The 18,096-nt window shown below is 62.8% G+C and overlaps 1 protein-coding gene across 1 annotated transcript in view; it reads right to left on the bottom strand.

Moving 5' to 3' along the window:
* Window positions 1-4,392: 4,392 nt before the first annotated feature.
* DNAJB6 (DnaJ heat shock protein family (Hsp40) member B6) overlaps window positions 4,393-18,096 on the bottom strand; it is a 75,497-nt gene continuing 61,793 nt past the window's right edge. Inside the window, exon 10 of the mRNA XM_082692954.1 lies at window positions 4,393-4,427. Coding sequence (XP_082549080.1) covers window positions 4,408-4,427 — 20 coding nt within the window. The 3' untranslated portion in view covers window positions 4,393-4,407. The remainder of the gene's footprint in view (window positions 4,428-18,096) is intronic.

An 18,096-nucleotide genomic window follows, 5' to 3' on the forward strand; every position in this document is an offset into this window, starting at 1 on the left:
GGGCAACTCACGCTCGCGCTTCCCCGACGTGCACTGGGGTGCCGGGACAGGCTCGCCAACGGCCACCTCCGTCTCCTGGAGGCATGAGGAGCTCACGAGGCTGCCCCGGGCCCCCGGGCCTCCGGGCCCATGAGCGGCAGGCAGCGGCCTCCACCTGAAGCCCTCCATGTCCCGTTCACTCCCGGTCCGTGAGAGCCAAGATAACCACATGCCTCATGGACACACCAAGCTGTATTTTGGGACCCACTGCCCTATTTTGAACTGTACTGAATTTGAATCAGCAAGAGCCTGGGCAAGCTGCCAAGAGCTAGAAGGAAAATGCAATATCCTACGGGTCCGCCTCCCACCCCAAACCCTCCCAGAGGTGGTGGGGCTCCGCTTCGGAACCTCCCGGAAAGCAGATTTCATGAGAGATGATCCCCTCACGCAGACTCAGACTGCTGGGTCTTCTAATCCTACTGGAAAAATCATCTCATCTCGGGAAAGCGGGGTTTTCTTCCTGGATTGAAGTAGGTGCCTTCCCCTTGAGTCACATGAAAATGTCACCTGCGTGATGATTAGATCTAAAACCACGCCTGGATTTCCGGAGTCCAAACGGACCCCACAAAGCTCACCAGGCCTTGGAGAAGAGACGCACAGACACCAGCACAGCCCGCAGGCCGGCCAGCCATGGGCCTGGGACAAGCTCCGGGGGGTCCGTCGGCCAGGATGGGGCTTTGGGCCCCGCCATGCACCACAAGGGGACAGTTTCGCAAAGCAGATCTGACTTTGTGATAAAAGGCTTCTCTGGCTGGGCTGCCCTGGCTGGCTGGATTCCGTGCTTGGTGGGGGTCCCACCAAGGTCCCCTCCGGTCTGTGGGGCCAAAGCAGCACATGGCCTTGGTGGGGAGGGTGTGGTCAGGGCCTCGCCGGCTCTGGCTCCCGCTTGACACAGCCACAAACGCACCCCTGGTCTCCAGGGTCACAACAGTCACAACATTTCATGCGTTTCTTTTCCACTCATATTGATAAAAAGTTATAGTGGGAACCCAAAGATACCCGCCTTTTCAAAAATATTTTAAATAAAATATTTAAATATTTTAAATATTGAGAAAGCAAGTGAGTGAGGGAGAGAGAAAGCACAGGCAGGGGAGCAGCAGGCAGAGGCAGAGGGAGAAGGAGGCTCCCGCTGAGCAGGGAGCCTGACGCGGGGCTCAACCCCAGAACCCCGGGATCCTGACCTGAGCCAAAGGCAGAGGCTTTAACCCACTGAGCCACCCACGCGCCCCCCCAGGATATCTGCTTTCTTAAGTAACTGTGCATTTCTTGTTATCACAATATGTGTTCCCTTAAAAGAAGACCAAAACCCCCGAAACACAGGCAGGAACACAATTCCACGCAGCGACCGTGCACACCACCTGGTGAAGAGAGTTTAGACAAACTGAGTCCACGATCAAGTGTGTGGACGGGCACGCTGACAGGGGAAGGCTGTGACCCTCCGGGAAAGGTGATCCACGGGCCCAGGAACCTTCTCTGCCGAAGTACCCTGGCCCTTTCCACCCGGGAGAGAGAGCAGCCAGAACCCGCCTCAGAACCCACCACAGCAGGTGTGGTGTAGACACACCTGCTGCCCAGCCCACGGGGGACCTCAATTCCGAACGGAGCCCGGTCCCCAAGGAGCCACTTCCATGGGCTTCCTGTGACTGTGACTCCGCGCCGGTCAGCAGTTCTGGGACCCCCACCAAGCACGGAATCCAGCCAGCCAGGGCAGCCCGGCAAGGACTTCCGTGTCTCCACCGCACGTCCGTGTGCGATCTCCTACACACGCGCACACACGCACACATGGGGTCCGTCCCCTGTCGTCTGGCTTTGCCGTGCACAGAGAGTGTCCTTCCTCCAGGCTTGCGGGGGGACACGCAGGCCACATATCCCGCAGCTCACAGCCCACAGGGAGAACTCCAAGGAGCAGGATCTCACGGAGGCCGAGGACGGGAGATGTCTGCTGTGTGCGCTCCCAAGTGGGAGGCCGCCTCCAGTCCGTGCAGGGCTCCACGTTTGTGCGTGCTGAGCTTGTACGCACACGACGCGCCCGCTGCTCGGAGGGCGGGAAGAACGTTCTGGCTCATTCGCCACGACGCTCGCTGGCCGGCGGGGTTACCGGCGGCGCCCACAGCTTCTTTCGACTTCCCTGTGTTTCCCCGTTGTTCTTAAATGAGCGTCTGCATGATCAAGGGTAAGATGCTCGCTTTCCTTCAGAAAGTTCTAGAATGAGCACTAAGGCAGAGGCTGATGGAAGTTTGCAGAGGAACTGGGAACCTCACACACGATGTACAAGGCGTGCGGCAGAAGAGTGCCTGGTCCCGGGGGCAGGTGGCTCGCGGGCCTGCAAATCCACAGGCCTTGCTCTGCCGTCTCGGGGTGTGCGTTCTACGGAGAAGCCCGCTGGAGAACGGCTGGGCACAGGGCGCCGGTCGGACGTCCTCCCAGAGCCGGAGGGAGGAGGGGTCTGACCACAGCGCCTCGTCCTCGCGGGAGGGCCGCCTGCCATGGGGCCCCCACACACCATCGACACTAACTGTCTCCGTTCCCGCGTGCGACCATGGGGCCACTGATTCAGAAGCCAACGTGGCTTCCTCCCGAGGCCCAGGGCGCAACGTGCTGTCCCAGAGCGGCCCGGCTCTCCCTCCTCCCACTCTCACTCTTCCCCGCACCCCTCCCTCCCCCGCCGGAGCCTGGCGGCCATCAGGCCCTGCAGGAGCCCCGGGCCCCCGAAGCCAGACCCGAGGACTCCGGAAGTGGCTTCAGACAGCGGGGCCCACCGCCCACATGCCGCTGTCTGTCTGTCTGAGGAGGGGGGCAGAGCTGGAGGAGGGACAGCTGAGAAAATGACCCTTACCCCTGGCTCGGCAGGGGCCCGGGGGTCAGGAGGGGTCAAGAAGAATGGCCTCGGGAGCCCCATCAAGAGGGATTTCAGTCCCTTTGCTCGCAGCCCCCTGGGCCCCAGGGAAGCGCGCAGCGGACAACTGGGCCCAGCCCCCGGGGAGCGACTTGAGACCCAGAAATCAGGAAGGGAAGTGGAGAAATTAAGTCAGACAAATCAGGATGAGGCACGGGTCAGGGGCGCCCGCCGGAGGGATGTAATCAAGACTCTGAGCCAGAGATCGGGCAGGTTCTGATTAAAGAACAAATGGCCGACGCTCCGCTGGAGTAGCTCTCGGGCACTCTCCGGCGCCGCGATTCCTCCGGGGGCAGCTCGAGGCGCCGGAGCAAGGGAGGGTGACAGGTGACAAGAAAAGCCGGGGGCAGCGGCCGCCGCCATCCCCCTCCCTGGAAGCAAACACAAAGCTGCCTGGACCCCACGGTTCCGGTGGGCTCGGGCTGCAGGAGGGACAGCTGCCCGCGGGGCGGGTCCGGGCCTCGTGAGCCGCGCCGCAGCTTGTGCCGTGAGCGCGACCACGGACGGGGCGAGCCACCGTGCAGTCAACGTGTGGGCATCCGTCGGGACACACAGGACACGGCCTGCACAGACTCGGACGAACAGGGCCGGCAGCTTCGGGAGAGCGGTGGGCCCGGGGCAGGCGGAGGCCCACGGTAGGGGGGCCACAGGAGGACACACAGAAGCTGGTCCGGGCCACCTTCAGGACTGCTTCCACCTTTAGGGACAGCACAAAACCCAGCACAGGCCTGTGCGCCCGCAGGCCGCGGGGACTCCTGCCCTGTGCTGACACCGAAACACGCAGGGCAGAGAGGGCCTGGCCCCAAGGAGCAAACTCTACCCACGGCGCCACATCCCCAGCAAGGGCAGCACCGGCGGCCAGACAGAGGGGAAAGGCTGTCCACGCGCACCCGGTGGGACAACACTCGCAGCACAAGGACCACAGCTCACGGCTGCAAGGGCAGGCGGCGCGGGGGGGCACGTCTGCGGTGGAAGGGCGCGGACCCGCAGGGGACCTCGACCACGGGGGGGGCGCCTCCCTACGAGGCCGCCTCCTCTGGGAGCCGTGGGTTTCAGTGTCACCCGTGGCCCATGAGAGCCGCTGAAGGAGTCCCAGCTGGGGGCTGAGGGGAACCTCTGACCCCACGGACCACCATCAGGAGGCCGGGCAGTGGAGAAGACTGGTGTCCCGGGTGGGCGTGCCAGGAGCAGGGTCGGCCCCTGCCATGCCTGGACACAGGTGAGAAAAGCCACCCGCCCGGACACGCACCGGGAGAAGCTCCCAAGGCCCCGCGGGAGCCCCACTCCCTCCCCAGCCGCCCCACTTCACTGGGTCCTCCGTGGGTTGGTGCTTACCCCAACCACGTCCCTCACAAGCCCTGCGCTGGGCTGAGACACAGCAGGTCACGTGGCAGAGTTCCGGCCCGATCCCCCAGCCTCGGTGACTTCAGTGGGACTTGAGGACTGGACTGACCCCACAGCAGGAGGTCCGATTAAACTGGAAGGTTCAGACCTTTCCAGAAAAAAACAAAATGTATATATTCATTACACCAAATGCCTGGATACAGTAGGGCGAGGGAGGGAGAGTTTCACCTCCAGGGAGAGGCCCTCTGAGAGGCAGGATCTGGGCTTCCTCATCTGTCAGACCGGACACCAGCCAAGCCCCCTTGGCACGTGCCGGAGCTTAGACACCACCCAGCTGCGTCCCAAAGCCAGCACTGGTGGCCCAGGCCTCCAGCAGGGCGGGTACACACGGCCTCCTGCCCGCCGGCAGACTGTGCTCCCTTCACCAGACGGGGGACAGCGCAGGCTGGGCACAGGCGCGCCCCCACCGTCAGGCCCTGCCGTGTCGGGCAGCAGCTGGGCCCATGGGGCCACCGAGGACTCAGCAGGGCCGTGAACGCCTGCTTCTCCGTGAGGGCAGCCCCCCCCGGGCCAGGACCTTGGTGTGAGGGCAGAAGCCCACCCTGGAGAGCGAGTCTCCCGGTGACGGGCCCCCAGGCTCCCGGAGAAGTCTGCGCAGGGCTGCGGTGGGAGGGGTCTGCGCAGGGCTGCGGTGGGAAGGGTCTGCGCAGGGCTGCGGTGGGAGGGGTTCTGCCTTCGGTTCGCCCTTGCATTCCCCCCCACGTCCCACGGAGGAAACACCCAGAGAAGGTTAATTACTGAACAGCCTCAGCTCGTGAGAAGAACATTTTAAATGACTGAAAACGCCGCAGGCTCTCCCTCCCTCCCCTGGGTCGGCGCTTACACGGCTCAGGTGGAGACGGGGCGGAGGGAGCCCCCCATCAGCGCCCACCGCCTAGCCTGGGCCGTGGCCCCACCGGCTCAGACACGCCTCTCGGCCTCAAGCCGCACACCCGGGGCTCACGTGACCCACTGCCCCACGGAGGGCCCTAGCCTGGGTCTGGGGGCTGGAAGCTGGAACCAGTATGGCAGGGGCCCCCCCTAGGCCACGGCCCTGCCTCCAAGAGGGTGGCCTGCCCTCTGTGCACGGTCAGGAGGAGGCTGACCCCGGGGTGAAGGGAGGCCCACGCTGTGACCCCAGTCACCTCAGTGACCCCCAGAGGCCTACCTCCCACACCGTCAGCACAGGAGTTGGGGGACACAGCTCTGTCCGGCACCCCCTCTCCGGGGCATGAGGTCGGCTTCACCTACGCTTTCCCTCTGCGGCTCTGACGGCCTCAATAAGCCCCCAATCACCTTCCCCTGAGATTCTGAATGGCCCCAGGGTGCCCCCAGAAGGAGGAACGCGGGCTGTGAACGCTGTTCATGCTCTTCGCCACGAGGAACACGACACCCCCAGATTTCTCTGTGTGGGACGAGCTACGTGCCCACAGCCCGCTGCAGCCGGACTTGGACGCTGGCTGCCTGCAGAGCGCGGTGACGTCCCTCCTGCCTGCGGCCTCCTTGGAGCAGCCACACGCAGGGGCGAGGAAAGATGTGAGGCTTCCAGGGCGTTCTAAGGGGTGGCAGTGACTGCGCCAGGCCCTAGAACGACCCATGACCTCCCGTCATCTGGACAACGAAGCTCCGACTTCTCAGGCCTCTCCTGTCCCTCTACACCCGCCCCCCCAGTGCTGGCAGCACCCGTCCCCTCGGACACCTGTTCCCCCGAAGGCTCTCCGCACAGGAATCGGACCCTCATGCCAGCTCCCCAAACCCCAAGCCCCCAGCCCTCACCTCTGGCGCCTCCAACAGCTTCTGACTGCAGCTCGCCCGCTTTGCCCAGCGGGGCGGGGACCAGTGGGGCTCCCTTAGAGACCCCAGCTCCTGGGGGCACGGGGACAGGGACGGACATGCTCTACGTGCCCATGGGACCTCACCCGTTTACTGAGGGATCAAAGCCACGTCCTTCTGGGCCCGAGCCAGGCTCGCCCACGCTGCCACGGAGGCCACAGATGGCAGGACCGAGGCTCTTGCTAACACACACACACACGCACACGCACATGCACACGCACACACACACACACACACACACACACACGGCACACTACTTATCTTCCCAGACCGACTGACCTCTGGGTCTGAGGCTGTGACCCCAAGTCACCCCAATCACCCCGGGAAGAGAAGGTGCCCGCCAAAGTCCCGAGCATGAACTTGCGCCGGTCCAGGTGAGGGGTGCGGCCGGCTTGAGTCCACTTGGCCCGTAGCGGGGTCTGGCCGCGTTCACACGTCCCATCTCCTCTCGTGGCCCCAGCACAGGGGGTGGCCCCAGCGGGGCTGTGTCACCACGAGCAAGGCCACTGGGGCTGGGAGGGAGGGTGCGTTGGACAGCCAGACCCCGGGTGGACAAGCCTTCGCACCCGGAGCCGCCAGACGGACCAGCGCCAGGAACCATGGAGGGAAAACGAAGTAGAGATTCGCGCCAGGAAGGACGCCCACGGAAGGGCCCCAGGCACTCGCTGCCCCATTCGTGCACTCCGCTCCCAGCCCCCCAGCATCGGTTGGCACGGATCCCACCCCAAACCCCGCTGGGGGCAAGGCGGTTCCACGCGTCCTGGGGAACCAGGGCTGGAGGACGGGCGGCTGCAGCCGCGGTGGGGGACGTTGGCACCGTCTGCAAGCAGCAGCACCCACGTCCCACCGGCTCAGCCGCCCCCAGATGGACGTCGGGCTTCGGGAGAAGTAGGGGTTCGAGGCCGCACTGAGCACCGCCTCCTGGAACCTCGGGGCTGGGGTTGGGGGGGGACACGTCTGCCACAGCCCGGCCCTGGGAAAGCGCCGTGGAGGGCAAAGAGCAACCCGGAGATGCCCTCGCCCTGCCTGGGCCCTGCTTAGACCCCGGGCAAAGGTGGGGTCACCACTGGGAGCAGGGGCCAGCCCACAAGATGGGGAAGCGCTCCCGCACTGTCTGGGAGAATCTGATCCCATCGGGTAACATCCCGGAGCCTTGAAAGCCTGGACAGGAGGTTCCTGGCTACGGGGCAGAGATGCAGCCAAAGGAGAAGTCGGGGCGTCCAAGCCACTGAGAAAGCACAGAATCAGATCCAGGCCCTCACCCCACCCCCGGCCCAGCCAGTCAGGCCCGAGAGGATCAGAACTCTGCCCCCGGCCCTGGGACCTGCAGAACCTGTGAGGCGGGGCACCCCTGAGGCAGGAAGCCGGAGAAAGCTTAGTGCCCAGAGATGCTCGGCAGGGCCCAGCAGCAGGGGCAGATCTCACAGCCGGTGAAGCACGGCCATCACACCGGGCATGCCCCACGGAGACGATGAAGGGATGCGGACACACCTGTCGCCAAAGTGGTGCCTGCGCCGGGCTGCACGTCTGCTCCGGGCCTGGGTGCTGGCTGCACGCTTCCCTGTGGGGACTTTCTGGGCTGGGTGTTATACGTCCACAGGGGGTTTTTAGAAGGCTCTAGCCAGGGCCCTCTCTGAGGCCCGCTGCCTCGGGCCCTGGCGCGCACAGCCACCTGCCGATCACCGCCACCCAGGGCCCGTGGCGCCCCTCGCATGGTTCTCCCGACTTGATGGCTCCTGGAGGCCACGGCCACTGGAGCGGCCACTCCCGGGGACTCAGCCCAGTGTTGCCCCCTTTGCCAAGACTACAGTAGCAGACACCAGGGACGTGCAGAGTCCCCAGTGTCCCCATGAGACAGAGAGAGAGCCGAAGAAAAGGGGAAGAATGAGTGAACTGTTCAACGGGCGAATTCCCTACTGAACGCAACCTCTGAAGCTCAAGTTATTCCCAAATGGGACAACGGTGCCTTACGATAGGCCGGCCCCAGTCACGGAGCCGACCAGCGGTGGCCCCCGACCCGAGCCCTCCCCAGGGACGCCAGCAGTGAGGTCTTGCTGAGTCTCAGCAAGAAGAAAGGACCCCAGGCGCGGGGGGGAGGGGGCGCCCCTGACCTGCCCCAGCTCTTCCACTGTTTGCCTGGTTCCTGCCACCTCCTCTCTGGGACCAAGGGCTCCATCCCACGAAGGCCCCCCCCAACCTCCCCACCTCGCTTCCACTGTGTAGCTGCCTAGTGACCTAAGGTCCATTGTTCCATGACTTTTCCTATAAGAACATGTTAAGGGACGCCTGCGTGGCTCAGTCGGTTGGCGGCCAGATCGAGGTCATGATCTCAAGGGCGTGGGATTGAGCCCCGGGTTAGGCTCTGTGCTCAGGGGGGCGTCCGCTTCTCTCTTTCCTCCCCTCTGCCCCTTACCCCAGCTGCACTCTCTCTATATAAATAAATAGATAATCTTTAAAAATATATAAGTTAGAACCAAAGAAGAAAATCATCCAGTTCAACTTTTCACCTCGACTCAAACGCTGTGACAGTCCATTTCAACGACGCACAGAAAGCGCGTTCTCGCATTTCTTGACGGCTGCACCTGGTCGTTCTGAAAATCCGTCTCAGGCCGAAATTAAGTCTGAGTCGTCCGAGTAGCTCTGAAGGCCGGTGTTCCATCCCACGCCCAGCCACGCACCCCCGAGACGACACCGGGGCCCTGGAGCCAGTGAGGACTGCGCAGGCCCCGTGGGCAGCCCATCACCTGCCTGGCCGGGCCCCAGACCAGCCCTGGTCCTGTCGGCTATGGCCTCAAGTCTGAATGCACAACCCCACTCCCGTCTGCCTCTGCCCTCCATCTAGCACGTTCTCCATGGTGTGGGCTGAGCAGGAGAGAAAAACGCTCACAAGGGTGTGAGCGGCGCAGGAAAAGCTGTGACAAAACCGCCCAAGCCGCTCAGTGAGCAGAGCCAAGAAAGGGAGGGACACGCTGCCCACGGACGCACCAGCTGAGACGGCGCCTCTGGAGGCCGGCCCTGCGCCCTGAGCCCTGAGCCCTTCATTCCGGGCCCTGAACCTTCCGTCCTGAGACCAGCCCCATACCTGCCACGGGATCACCCCACTTTCTTGTCGCTCCAGGACTCCAGGGAGAGAGGCCACGAGTCCATGTCGCAGCCCCACGCCAGACCACGTGGGCCGCCGCAGCCCAGCACCACAGACTGGGCCTGGAAACAGCGGCAGGAGTGTCCCCCTCAGCCCGGAGGCCGGCAGTCTACGACGCTCAGAGGCTGCAGCAGAGGCCCTTCCCGCCTCCCGGCGGAGCCGCCAATGCCCACCTTGAGGCCATGTCATTCCGGCCTCTGCTTCCACGGTTGTGCAGCCTTTTTATAAGCGCACCAGCCGCGGGATTTGGGGCTGCCCGGCTCCAGGGACCCCCCGCCCGGCTTCCTCACCCCCGCTTTGTTACAGCTCGTGTTCACAGACTCCGGGATCTAGGACTTCACCCGATCTTTCCGGAGGACGCGACACAGCCCCCAACAATCCCACTCCTGACGGCAGAGGCCCCAGAGGGTCAGCGCCCCCCGACTGGGGCCCGGGAGAGGGTCTGTTAGACCCTCACCACCGCCAACTGTGCAGACGCAGACTCTTCTGTCCTCACGCTTCCCGAGGGCCGGCCACGGCCACTATCGCTCTGCTTGCCAGACGGGTCCCCAGGCAGCCTCTGGCAGCCGCGACACTGCGGGCCCTCTCACAAGGGACACAGAGCGGCCCTCCCGACACCCGCGCTCGGCTCATCCCCGGGTAAGCACGTGCCCTTCGCCTCGAGGCGTGTGTGTGTGTGTGTGTGTGTGCGTGTGTGCAGCACTTGGAGAGCACATGGACGAGTGTGCCAGGACTCGCACTGCCCCATGACGCCCCCTTCGCTCGCCCCTGCGGGGACAGGAGGTCCTGGGAGGACACGACGTCACCCTCTGCACGAGGGAGCAATGTCCGGCGGCCGCGGGCTGTGGGAGTTCCGTGCCGTGACAGCCGGGGTCCGCCCCACGTGTCCTAACAGCCCGCCTTGTGCCGACGGCCTGCAGGGCTCCGGGCCGACACCCGAGCGCGAGAAGACGCTGTGCGGCCTGCGTGCATCCACGACACGGAGTCCACGGGACCAACGACACGGCAGGCGGGCGCAGACACGCTCCTCTCCCATTGGGAGGGCGGTTTCTGGATGTCCGTGTCGTCGGTGCACCCGCGACGAGGCCCCGGTCACCCACAGACGACACACGCGACCGCGTCTGACTGACCACCGGCCCGGTGGCGCCCTGCGCAGACCTGCTTATGCTGGCGGCCCGAGGCGTCCCAACTAGCAGGTCACCTTCGAGACGCAGGCTGCCCGCCCCACCTTCCACACTGAAAAGAGAAGATTTTGCACAAAAACAAGAACGAACATGGGGGCGACCACACATGCTCCCCACTCCGCCACTGCAGCCCATCGCTGCACACACCAGTGCGTTGAGACGACACCGGTTCTGCGCCGCCGCCTCCAAGGCAGAACAGGAGGCCAGAGTCCCAGTTTGGGGCAGTTTCTGGAACATGCGGACCGTCCTCCCCCGAGTGTCCACAGACGGCCGCCACGGGGGTCGCTGCGCCGGCGGCCCAGGCCAGGCCACACCACGCGGCTCCTCACTCCACACGGGATTCCTGCCGCTTCAGACCCTTCCGCGCGATCATGCTGAGCTCGCAGTGAACCGCTTTGAAAATTCAAAGTGCAAGTGACAGGCACTGACCCGGTGCTCACCGTCCCCGGGCCTGGGCTTCAGTGGGCGGCTCCGCCGGTCCGTGGTCCTGCCCCAGGCCTCTGCCCCGCGGGTCCTCGCGGCGGCTGGAGTCCACCACTGTCCACGCCGAATGTCAAACGTTCAGTTCATCTCGTCCCCAGAAGCAGCAACAAATGTATGTATTTCAGAACTGCCACCTCGGTGGTAATAACCAAGGATCTTATCCAGGAAACGCTGGCCTGCGAAGGCCCACGTCCACCATCCGTGGCATCCTCAAGGAGTGGACTGTGAGGCGCTCCCAAGCTAGTCCAACTCTCTCTGCCCTGGCCGGGACCACCGCCAGCCGCCCTCAGGCCACAGTCGCGCTGACCAGCCTGGATTCCAGGAGATTCCTGTCAGCCTGCTGCTGCGCACGGGGGCTCCTGCTCCCCTCCTGACTAGCGACGGGCCCCCCGGCTGGCCCTCATGCTCGCACCGGGTGCGTTTAGCCGACCGATGTCACTGGCGCGGACATCCCCCCGGGACACCTGGTCCCCACGGCTCTCGTCAACGCGGCTAACCAGGAAAGGAAAGCAGATGCAAGAGCCCATAGACGAGACGGGGTGGCAAGTGGATTTCTTTCTAGCCTGGGCTCTGATTTTCCGGTGCCCAGTTCTGGACGACCCGGTGCAGGGCGACCACTGCGGCCTGTGCGTCCGGAGCGTCGGGCCAGGCCGGGCACGTGCACACCAGCCAGTCTGCCCGCGCCCAGCTCACCGCCCAGCACATCGGCCAGCATGTCCGCGCCCCGCCAGGCCTCACGCATTCCAACCTGCTCTTCCAACAGTTTTTAGGTCAAACACTTAAGTTAACAAAGCTGAAACCAGTCCTAATGGGAAGAATGTGTTCCTCTGGAGGGTTCAGTGACAACGGGGGGTTTCCTCGGGGGTCAGTCACCATCGTAGCTAAGGCAGGACCTTCTGTTCGAGTGAAAGAGGCGGCAGCAGCCTCAAAGCGCGCTCACCGCGTCCTCTGCAGTAAATGGGGGTGGGGAGGCTTTCCCGTGACTGGGACTGGGCCTGGGACTGGGGCCGCTTGGCTCTGGACCTGTCTGTCCCTCTTTCTTTCCTCCATGAGCTGCGGTTTGGGCTTTGGTTGCAGTAACGATCTGGCAGGAAATGAAGGACGGGGCACGCGGGAAGTCACCTGTCCGACGCTACAAAGCTCAGGACAGGAGCACACTGCGCGCCCAGCGAGGGGACACCCCCGCTCCTACCCGGGAACCGCTGATGGTGGACGTCTGGGCTAACGGACCAGCTACACTTAACACAACGGCCGCCAAACAATTCCAGGACGGGGCTCGTCAAGCACAGAGAGGAGAGGCCTCGTCCGTCCGCTCCCGGCGAGTGCGGGCCCCAGGTCACACCCGCTAGATTCGACATCTCCTCCTACCGCCACTTAGTGGGGGCGGGGGCGGAGTTCCGTGGGCGCCAGAAACATTGATGATAGATTTTCTCTATGAGCCCAGGAAACCATGAATTACCACTTGTCAGATGTCACTGGAGTGAAAAATGTGGAAATATTCTTGGCATGTGGGTGTAGAACAAAAAAATCCCAAACTTTTGGTACAACCTAATTTCATCTCCTCAGATCGTGTTCTTGTGAGTCCTTTGACGCGTTACTGAGAAGGTTATGAGACTAGATGGTGAATGTGCGCCGAGAAAAACCCCCACTGTCCACAGGAACCTCTCCAGGGAGGTCCCTCCCCTCCAACCCATTTTAGTCTTGATTCATTTGACCATTCAAGTCCAAGAATGATGTACTCTGCTGCGTGTTCACCTGTATGTGCGTGCGTGTGAGCATGTGTGCGCGCGTGTGAGCGTGTCTGTGCATGTATGAGCGTGTACGCGTGCACGTGTGTGCACGTGTCTCCGTGTGCATGTGCGTGAGCGTGTATGTGGGCGTGCACAGGTGTGTGAGCGTGTGTGCCTGTGGGCCCGTGTGGGCGTGCACGCGTGAGCGTGAGCGTGTGTACGTGCACGTGCAGGCGTGTGGCTCGGGGTGGAGGCTCTGCTGCCCGGTCCCGGTTTCCGTTGTGGCGGCGCCCTCGTGTGGCCACGGGAGATCCTGCACCTTATAAACACTTCCCGACACTGACAGGCCGTCTACACGGCCGCTGCTGCGACGGGAGGACGTTCGGTAAAGAAAAATTCCCACTAACCTACGTCAAAATACGGAAATGTCTCAGAAAATATCCGACTTGGGGTCTGAAAGTCGGGATGCTCAAGTATGAAGCCACGGAATCCACATTCCAAGGCGAATTTCTGAGAGCAGCTTCCGCAGGCCAGAGGGGTCGACGGGTCAGCGTCAGGGGTGGCCCCCCCGGATCGCCACGCACCGAGCACTCCCAGCGCCGAAGCTCGCCCTGCCATGCCCGAAGCAGGTCCAGAGCCCAGAGGACTGAGATCCACAATCCCCGCGGAGACCCCCTTTCCTGACGCTTCTGGAGCCTCGAGCCCCGGGCATCTGGTCACCCTCTCTCAGCCTCAGCCTCCGCGTGGCCTCCTCCCACCTGTGTCTGTGTCTCAAGTTTCCCTCTCCTTCTTCTTAGGACACCCGTCCATGGCTTCGGGACCACCTTAATCCTGAGGCTCTCGGGATCCTTGGCTGGATCCTGCCTGTGAAGTCCCGGTCTCCGCACCAGGGGACGGTCACAGGTCCTGGGTTAGGATGCCAATGTACGTTTCTGAGGCCCCCGTCAACTCCTGCAGATGACACAGAGGCCTCAGTCGCTGCAGCAAACGGGGGGGGGGGGGGGACAGTACTCGGCTCCTCGAGGTCCTCTGCCCAGGGAGCGATCAATGTCCCTCACACCGCTCTGCCCTCGGGGCGCTCCTCTGCAGAGCAGACCCTCCTTCAGGCTGCCTCCGTCAAGATTCCAGGCCTGCTCAGGGGGGACCCCAGGTGGACAGTACGGGGCTTGCCTAAAGCAGCGAGAGCAGACTGCCCTCCGCCAGGTGATCAGCAAGGGGATCCACGCCACAGGCTGATGGCTCCGGCCTGGCCCCTCATTGGCTGTTCCCTAAGGCACGGGGGATGACGGACAGAAGAAAGGACTCCGGACTCCCAGAGCCACGGTGAGAGTCATCGGGTAAGAGGACATGTGCTGAGTGACAGACGACCACTGCTCAGCTGGCCCAGCCCCCACTGCTCATTCAGCGGGGCCCAGGGGCCAGGCAGGGGGGTCGCAGCCCCCGTACCCTCCTTGGAACCGTCTGTGTCCAGGCCAGGCTGGTGACGCTGGGCTCGGGTGATGCCGTGTGCTCTGCGTTCAGCACCAAGTCCAAGGTCCAGCTGTCGCTGCAGGCTGCGTCCCTCTGGCCCAGCCCCTGCCAGCCTCACCTCCTCCTGCTCCACCCCAAATCCTCCCCTTCGCTGGGCTCACCTCCCTCCCTCCGGCCTGCATCCCATGCCTTGGCTTAGCCCATTCTCCTTGCCTGGACACCTGCCTGGCTACCCTCTTGCCTTCCAAGGCCTAACTGTTAACCTCCTACCCACCAGCATGTGCCCCTCTGAATTCCTCCGTATGTCTGAGCCCAGGGCAGGGGGCATAACAAGAGCAGGGCTGCGGGGGATTTATCCTGCCTGTGGACCTCACCTCTTGTCCCCTCTGCTGGGTGGGGCTGCAGCTCATATAACTATGTCTCTGCTGTGCTGGACACATGTTGGACACAGTGTGCATTAGATGGATGGACAATGGGTGGGTGTATGGATGGGCAGTTGGATTGGTGGATGGATGGATGGATGGACGGACAGGTGAGCTGAGAAATGGGTGGGTGGATGCATGGATGGGTGGACGGACGGATGGATGGACGGATAGGTGGATGGATGGAGATGGATGGACGGATGGGTAGACGGATGGGCGGATGGACAGACAGGTAGGTAGATGGATGGACGGACGGATAGGTGGATGGATGGACAGATGGATGGACGGGTGGACGGACAAGTGGGTGGGTGGACGGATGAATGGATGCATTGGTGGGTGGGTGGATGCAGAGAAGGATGGACAGACGGATGGACGGATGGATGGACAGACAATTGGATGGGTGGATAGGTGGGTGGGTGGGTGGGTGAGCGGACGGATGCACAGGTGGACAGACGGGTGGACTGATCCACTGTTGGTGGCCCCCCTCCATGAGATCATCGGCAGTGGGGGAAAGATCTGGTGGCAACAGCTGGCCCAGGAAGAGAGAAGGGTGTCCCGGTTTTCCAGCCTTTGTTGGTCATCCAGAAATTAGGCCTGCAATTCTTTGGGCCTGCGTCACCCTGGGAAAGGAGAATATGGGAATTGTGCTGCCTTTTGACTACCTCTGTATAGCTCCTGAGTTTTTCCCAAAGGATTTTAATGTATCTGATCCCTGAAACCAAGCTGACCTCCCTCCCCTGGCACATTCTGTTGTCACAGGTGGGCCCACCGTGCCCTCCTGTGCAATGGGGCATGCCCAGACCAGAGCTTTCTGCTGAGCCTCTGTCATACAGGCACACCAGGCCCAGACCAGCACCCAGAATTACTGAGTCCTGGAATAGCCCATTAAATACACACATTTCTCATAATCACCAGCGTTGTGTCATTCCTCCGGACAGATAAGGCTGAGATTCAGGGGCGCCTGGAGGGCTCAGACTGTGAAGTGTCTGCCTTCGGCTCAGGTCATGATTGTAGTAGGATGCTGGGACGGAGCCCCGCACCACGCACGCTGCGCAGCGGGAGCCTGCTTCTCCTCCCACTCCCCCTGCTTGTGTTCCTCGCTCACTGTGTCTGTCAAATAAATAAAATCTTAAAAAAAAAAAAAAAAAAGTTGTGCGTTTCAGTGTCCTGGGATGGGGCTCCAATGGCTGGAACACAAGAAAGATCTTAGAATCTCTAAGCTCATTAGGGGACTGGAAAGAGATCGCATTTGACCACTGTGCTGTCCTCGGAGGGAGCGAGCGCGCAAAGTGGCTATTGGAGGAGCCCCTGCATTCCTCAGGCTTTTGTGTTCAAAGTTCACTTTGCAGACACAGAGCAGACCCGGGAAAAAATCGTCTTTCCAGCACCCCAGCCCAGAAAGCAGACAGAGAGCACAACGGAAATGCAGCCTACAATGTGTGGGGTCTACTCGGTGAGAGGACAGCCAGATCCCACGTGGCCCAGCTCTGTGGATGCTGAGAAATGCACATGGCCTCCTGGGATCTGGGCTCTCCTTTGTAAAGGGACAGGATAAAGCCGGGCAGCCTCGGGGCTCCCTAACCATAAGCCTCCCTGAGAAACCACACAGCTTCCCAGGAGGAGAAGCGCCACCCTCTCCAGGCCGCCCAGGCTGCTGCTCTGCGATCAGGGGCAAGAACGGGAACACGGGAGGTGGCACCCCCAGGGGCAGGTGGGGACCGGAGGGACACCCCCCACCCCAACCTGGGCTCCATCAGGCTGAGGAGAAATGTCCCCAAACCAGGCCGTGGACAGGAAGAAGTCCCAGCTCTCTGTAAGCCCAGCCCCATCCTTCCAGACCCAGACGGCTGACCGCTACCCCATCGATCACACTCACTCTCAGCAACGGGCAAGATTCATTGTCCCGTGTCAACTGGGGCCACCCCGGGTCACCATGTAATGGCTAGTCGGTCAAAGAAACAATAGTTTTCATGCCATAAAAACTGAACTCCATTTGTTCACTAAGAGCGAATGCTGTTGATCAAGCGAAACCTATAAAAACCCCAGAGACAAAGGCAAAGAATTAAGGCTGACAGGCCGCGATTAGCCTGTCCACAGCCGGGTGAGGGCGCAGCAGGTGACGTGAGGGCCAGGCGGCGGGGCCGGAGCCAGAAAAACCGCCTGTCCCTCCTGACAGCCGCTGTCCGGGTGGCGTCTGGGAGAGGACCCGCTGCTGCCTCGGGGCCCCCGGAAGAACGGTCCCCGGTGGGTCTGGGACAGAACGTGTCTGGGACAGGATGCCCTGACTTGTGACACGAGGCTGGAGCCGACTGTGGGGTGGACAGCGACGGTGCGAGGCTCTCTCGGAGAAGCCGTGATCGGGGCACGGTCAAGCGGATGACCCTCTGCGAAGGGTGCCGAGTTGAGCTGCGGTGAAACCCGGACCCGTGACAAGGAGAGCAGGGCAGCTGCCTTAGCATCCAGCCGCGCCAAGGTCAGCCCGCACGCCGCCCCCGCAGGGCGTCTTCGGCAGGCACAGCGCTGGGAGGCGGCTCCTGGCTGCCGCCCCCTAACATGCAGCTGAGAATCGCGTGGGGCACACGCGGGGAAGGACGAGCAGAGAAGGTGGGGCCCAGCTGGCGCCCCAAATGCAGGCAAAAAGAGGGCACTTGGGGGGAACCCAGGGGGCAGGGTCGGTAGGAGCTGGAGGGACACACAGGAAACAGACCCAAACCATGGGAACCTGGGACGGGGCCACGAGCCTGGCACTGCTGCAGGGCCCAGACGGCCCATCGTGGTGCCTACAGGAGCACCCAGCATCAGCAGCTCCTTGCATGACCGACCGTCTGAGCCCAGCCCCACTCTCACCCAGCAAGACGGGAACCGGGCACAGGAAGCAGGTGCCCAGTGGGTGCGGGGGGCCAGGGGACCCTCGGAGCAGCGAGCAGACAGAAGGTTCTGCCCTGAGCCTCCGTCGTGCTCAGCGGGAAGAGGCCACGTCAGGAGTCCTGGGCATGTGATTATTTACATCGTGCCCCCCCCAGATGGTACCGTGTCACACTCCTGGCTCCGTCACTGCCCTACTGCTCTGGGGACCGGGTGTCACCATGCAGGACCCCCGGGCGCCCTCATAAAATATCCTGCAAATGCACAAGGGTCTCAGAACCATGTGTGGAAGCATCTGTTCAGCGCAAGCTCTGCGCCCTCTCCTCCTAACGCTGGGTCGAGCTGGTGTGGTGGCACTTGGCCCTAGGTGTGTAAGGGGAAGTTCCTCGTGGCACACCACCCCCCAAACCAGTCCCACAAGCTGTTCCCAAAAAGCAGGCCCCTCAGCGTGAGGACACTGCGGGTGGAGGCGGGGGGTGTCCTGCCCTCTGCCACCCTCGAAGTCTGCTGAGCGCCTGGGAAACCCCTCCAAGAGGCCACCAGGCATCAGAGCCCTACGAGAGCTGCCCGCTGAGAACTGGCCCCAGGACCGCAGGCCTCTGCACAGTAGCCCACCTGGAGCAGGGGTGTGAGCTCACGTGCTCTTCCG

This window comes from Mustela nivalis, assembly GCF_964662115.1.
Source record: "Mustela nivalis genome assembly, chromosome: 12".
Taxonomy (NCBI): domain Eukaryota; kingdom Metazoa; phylum Chordata; class Mammalia; order Carnivora; family Mustelidae; genus Mustela; species Mustela nivalis.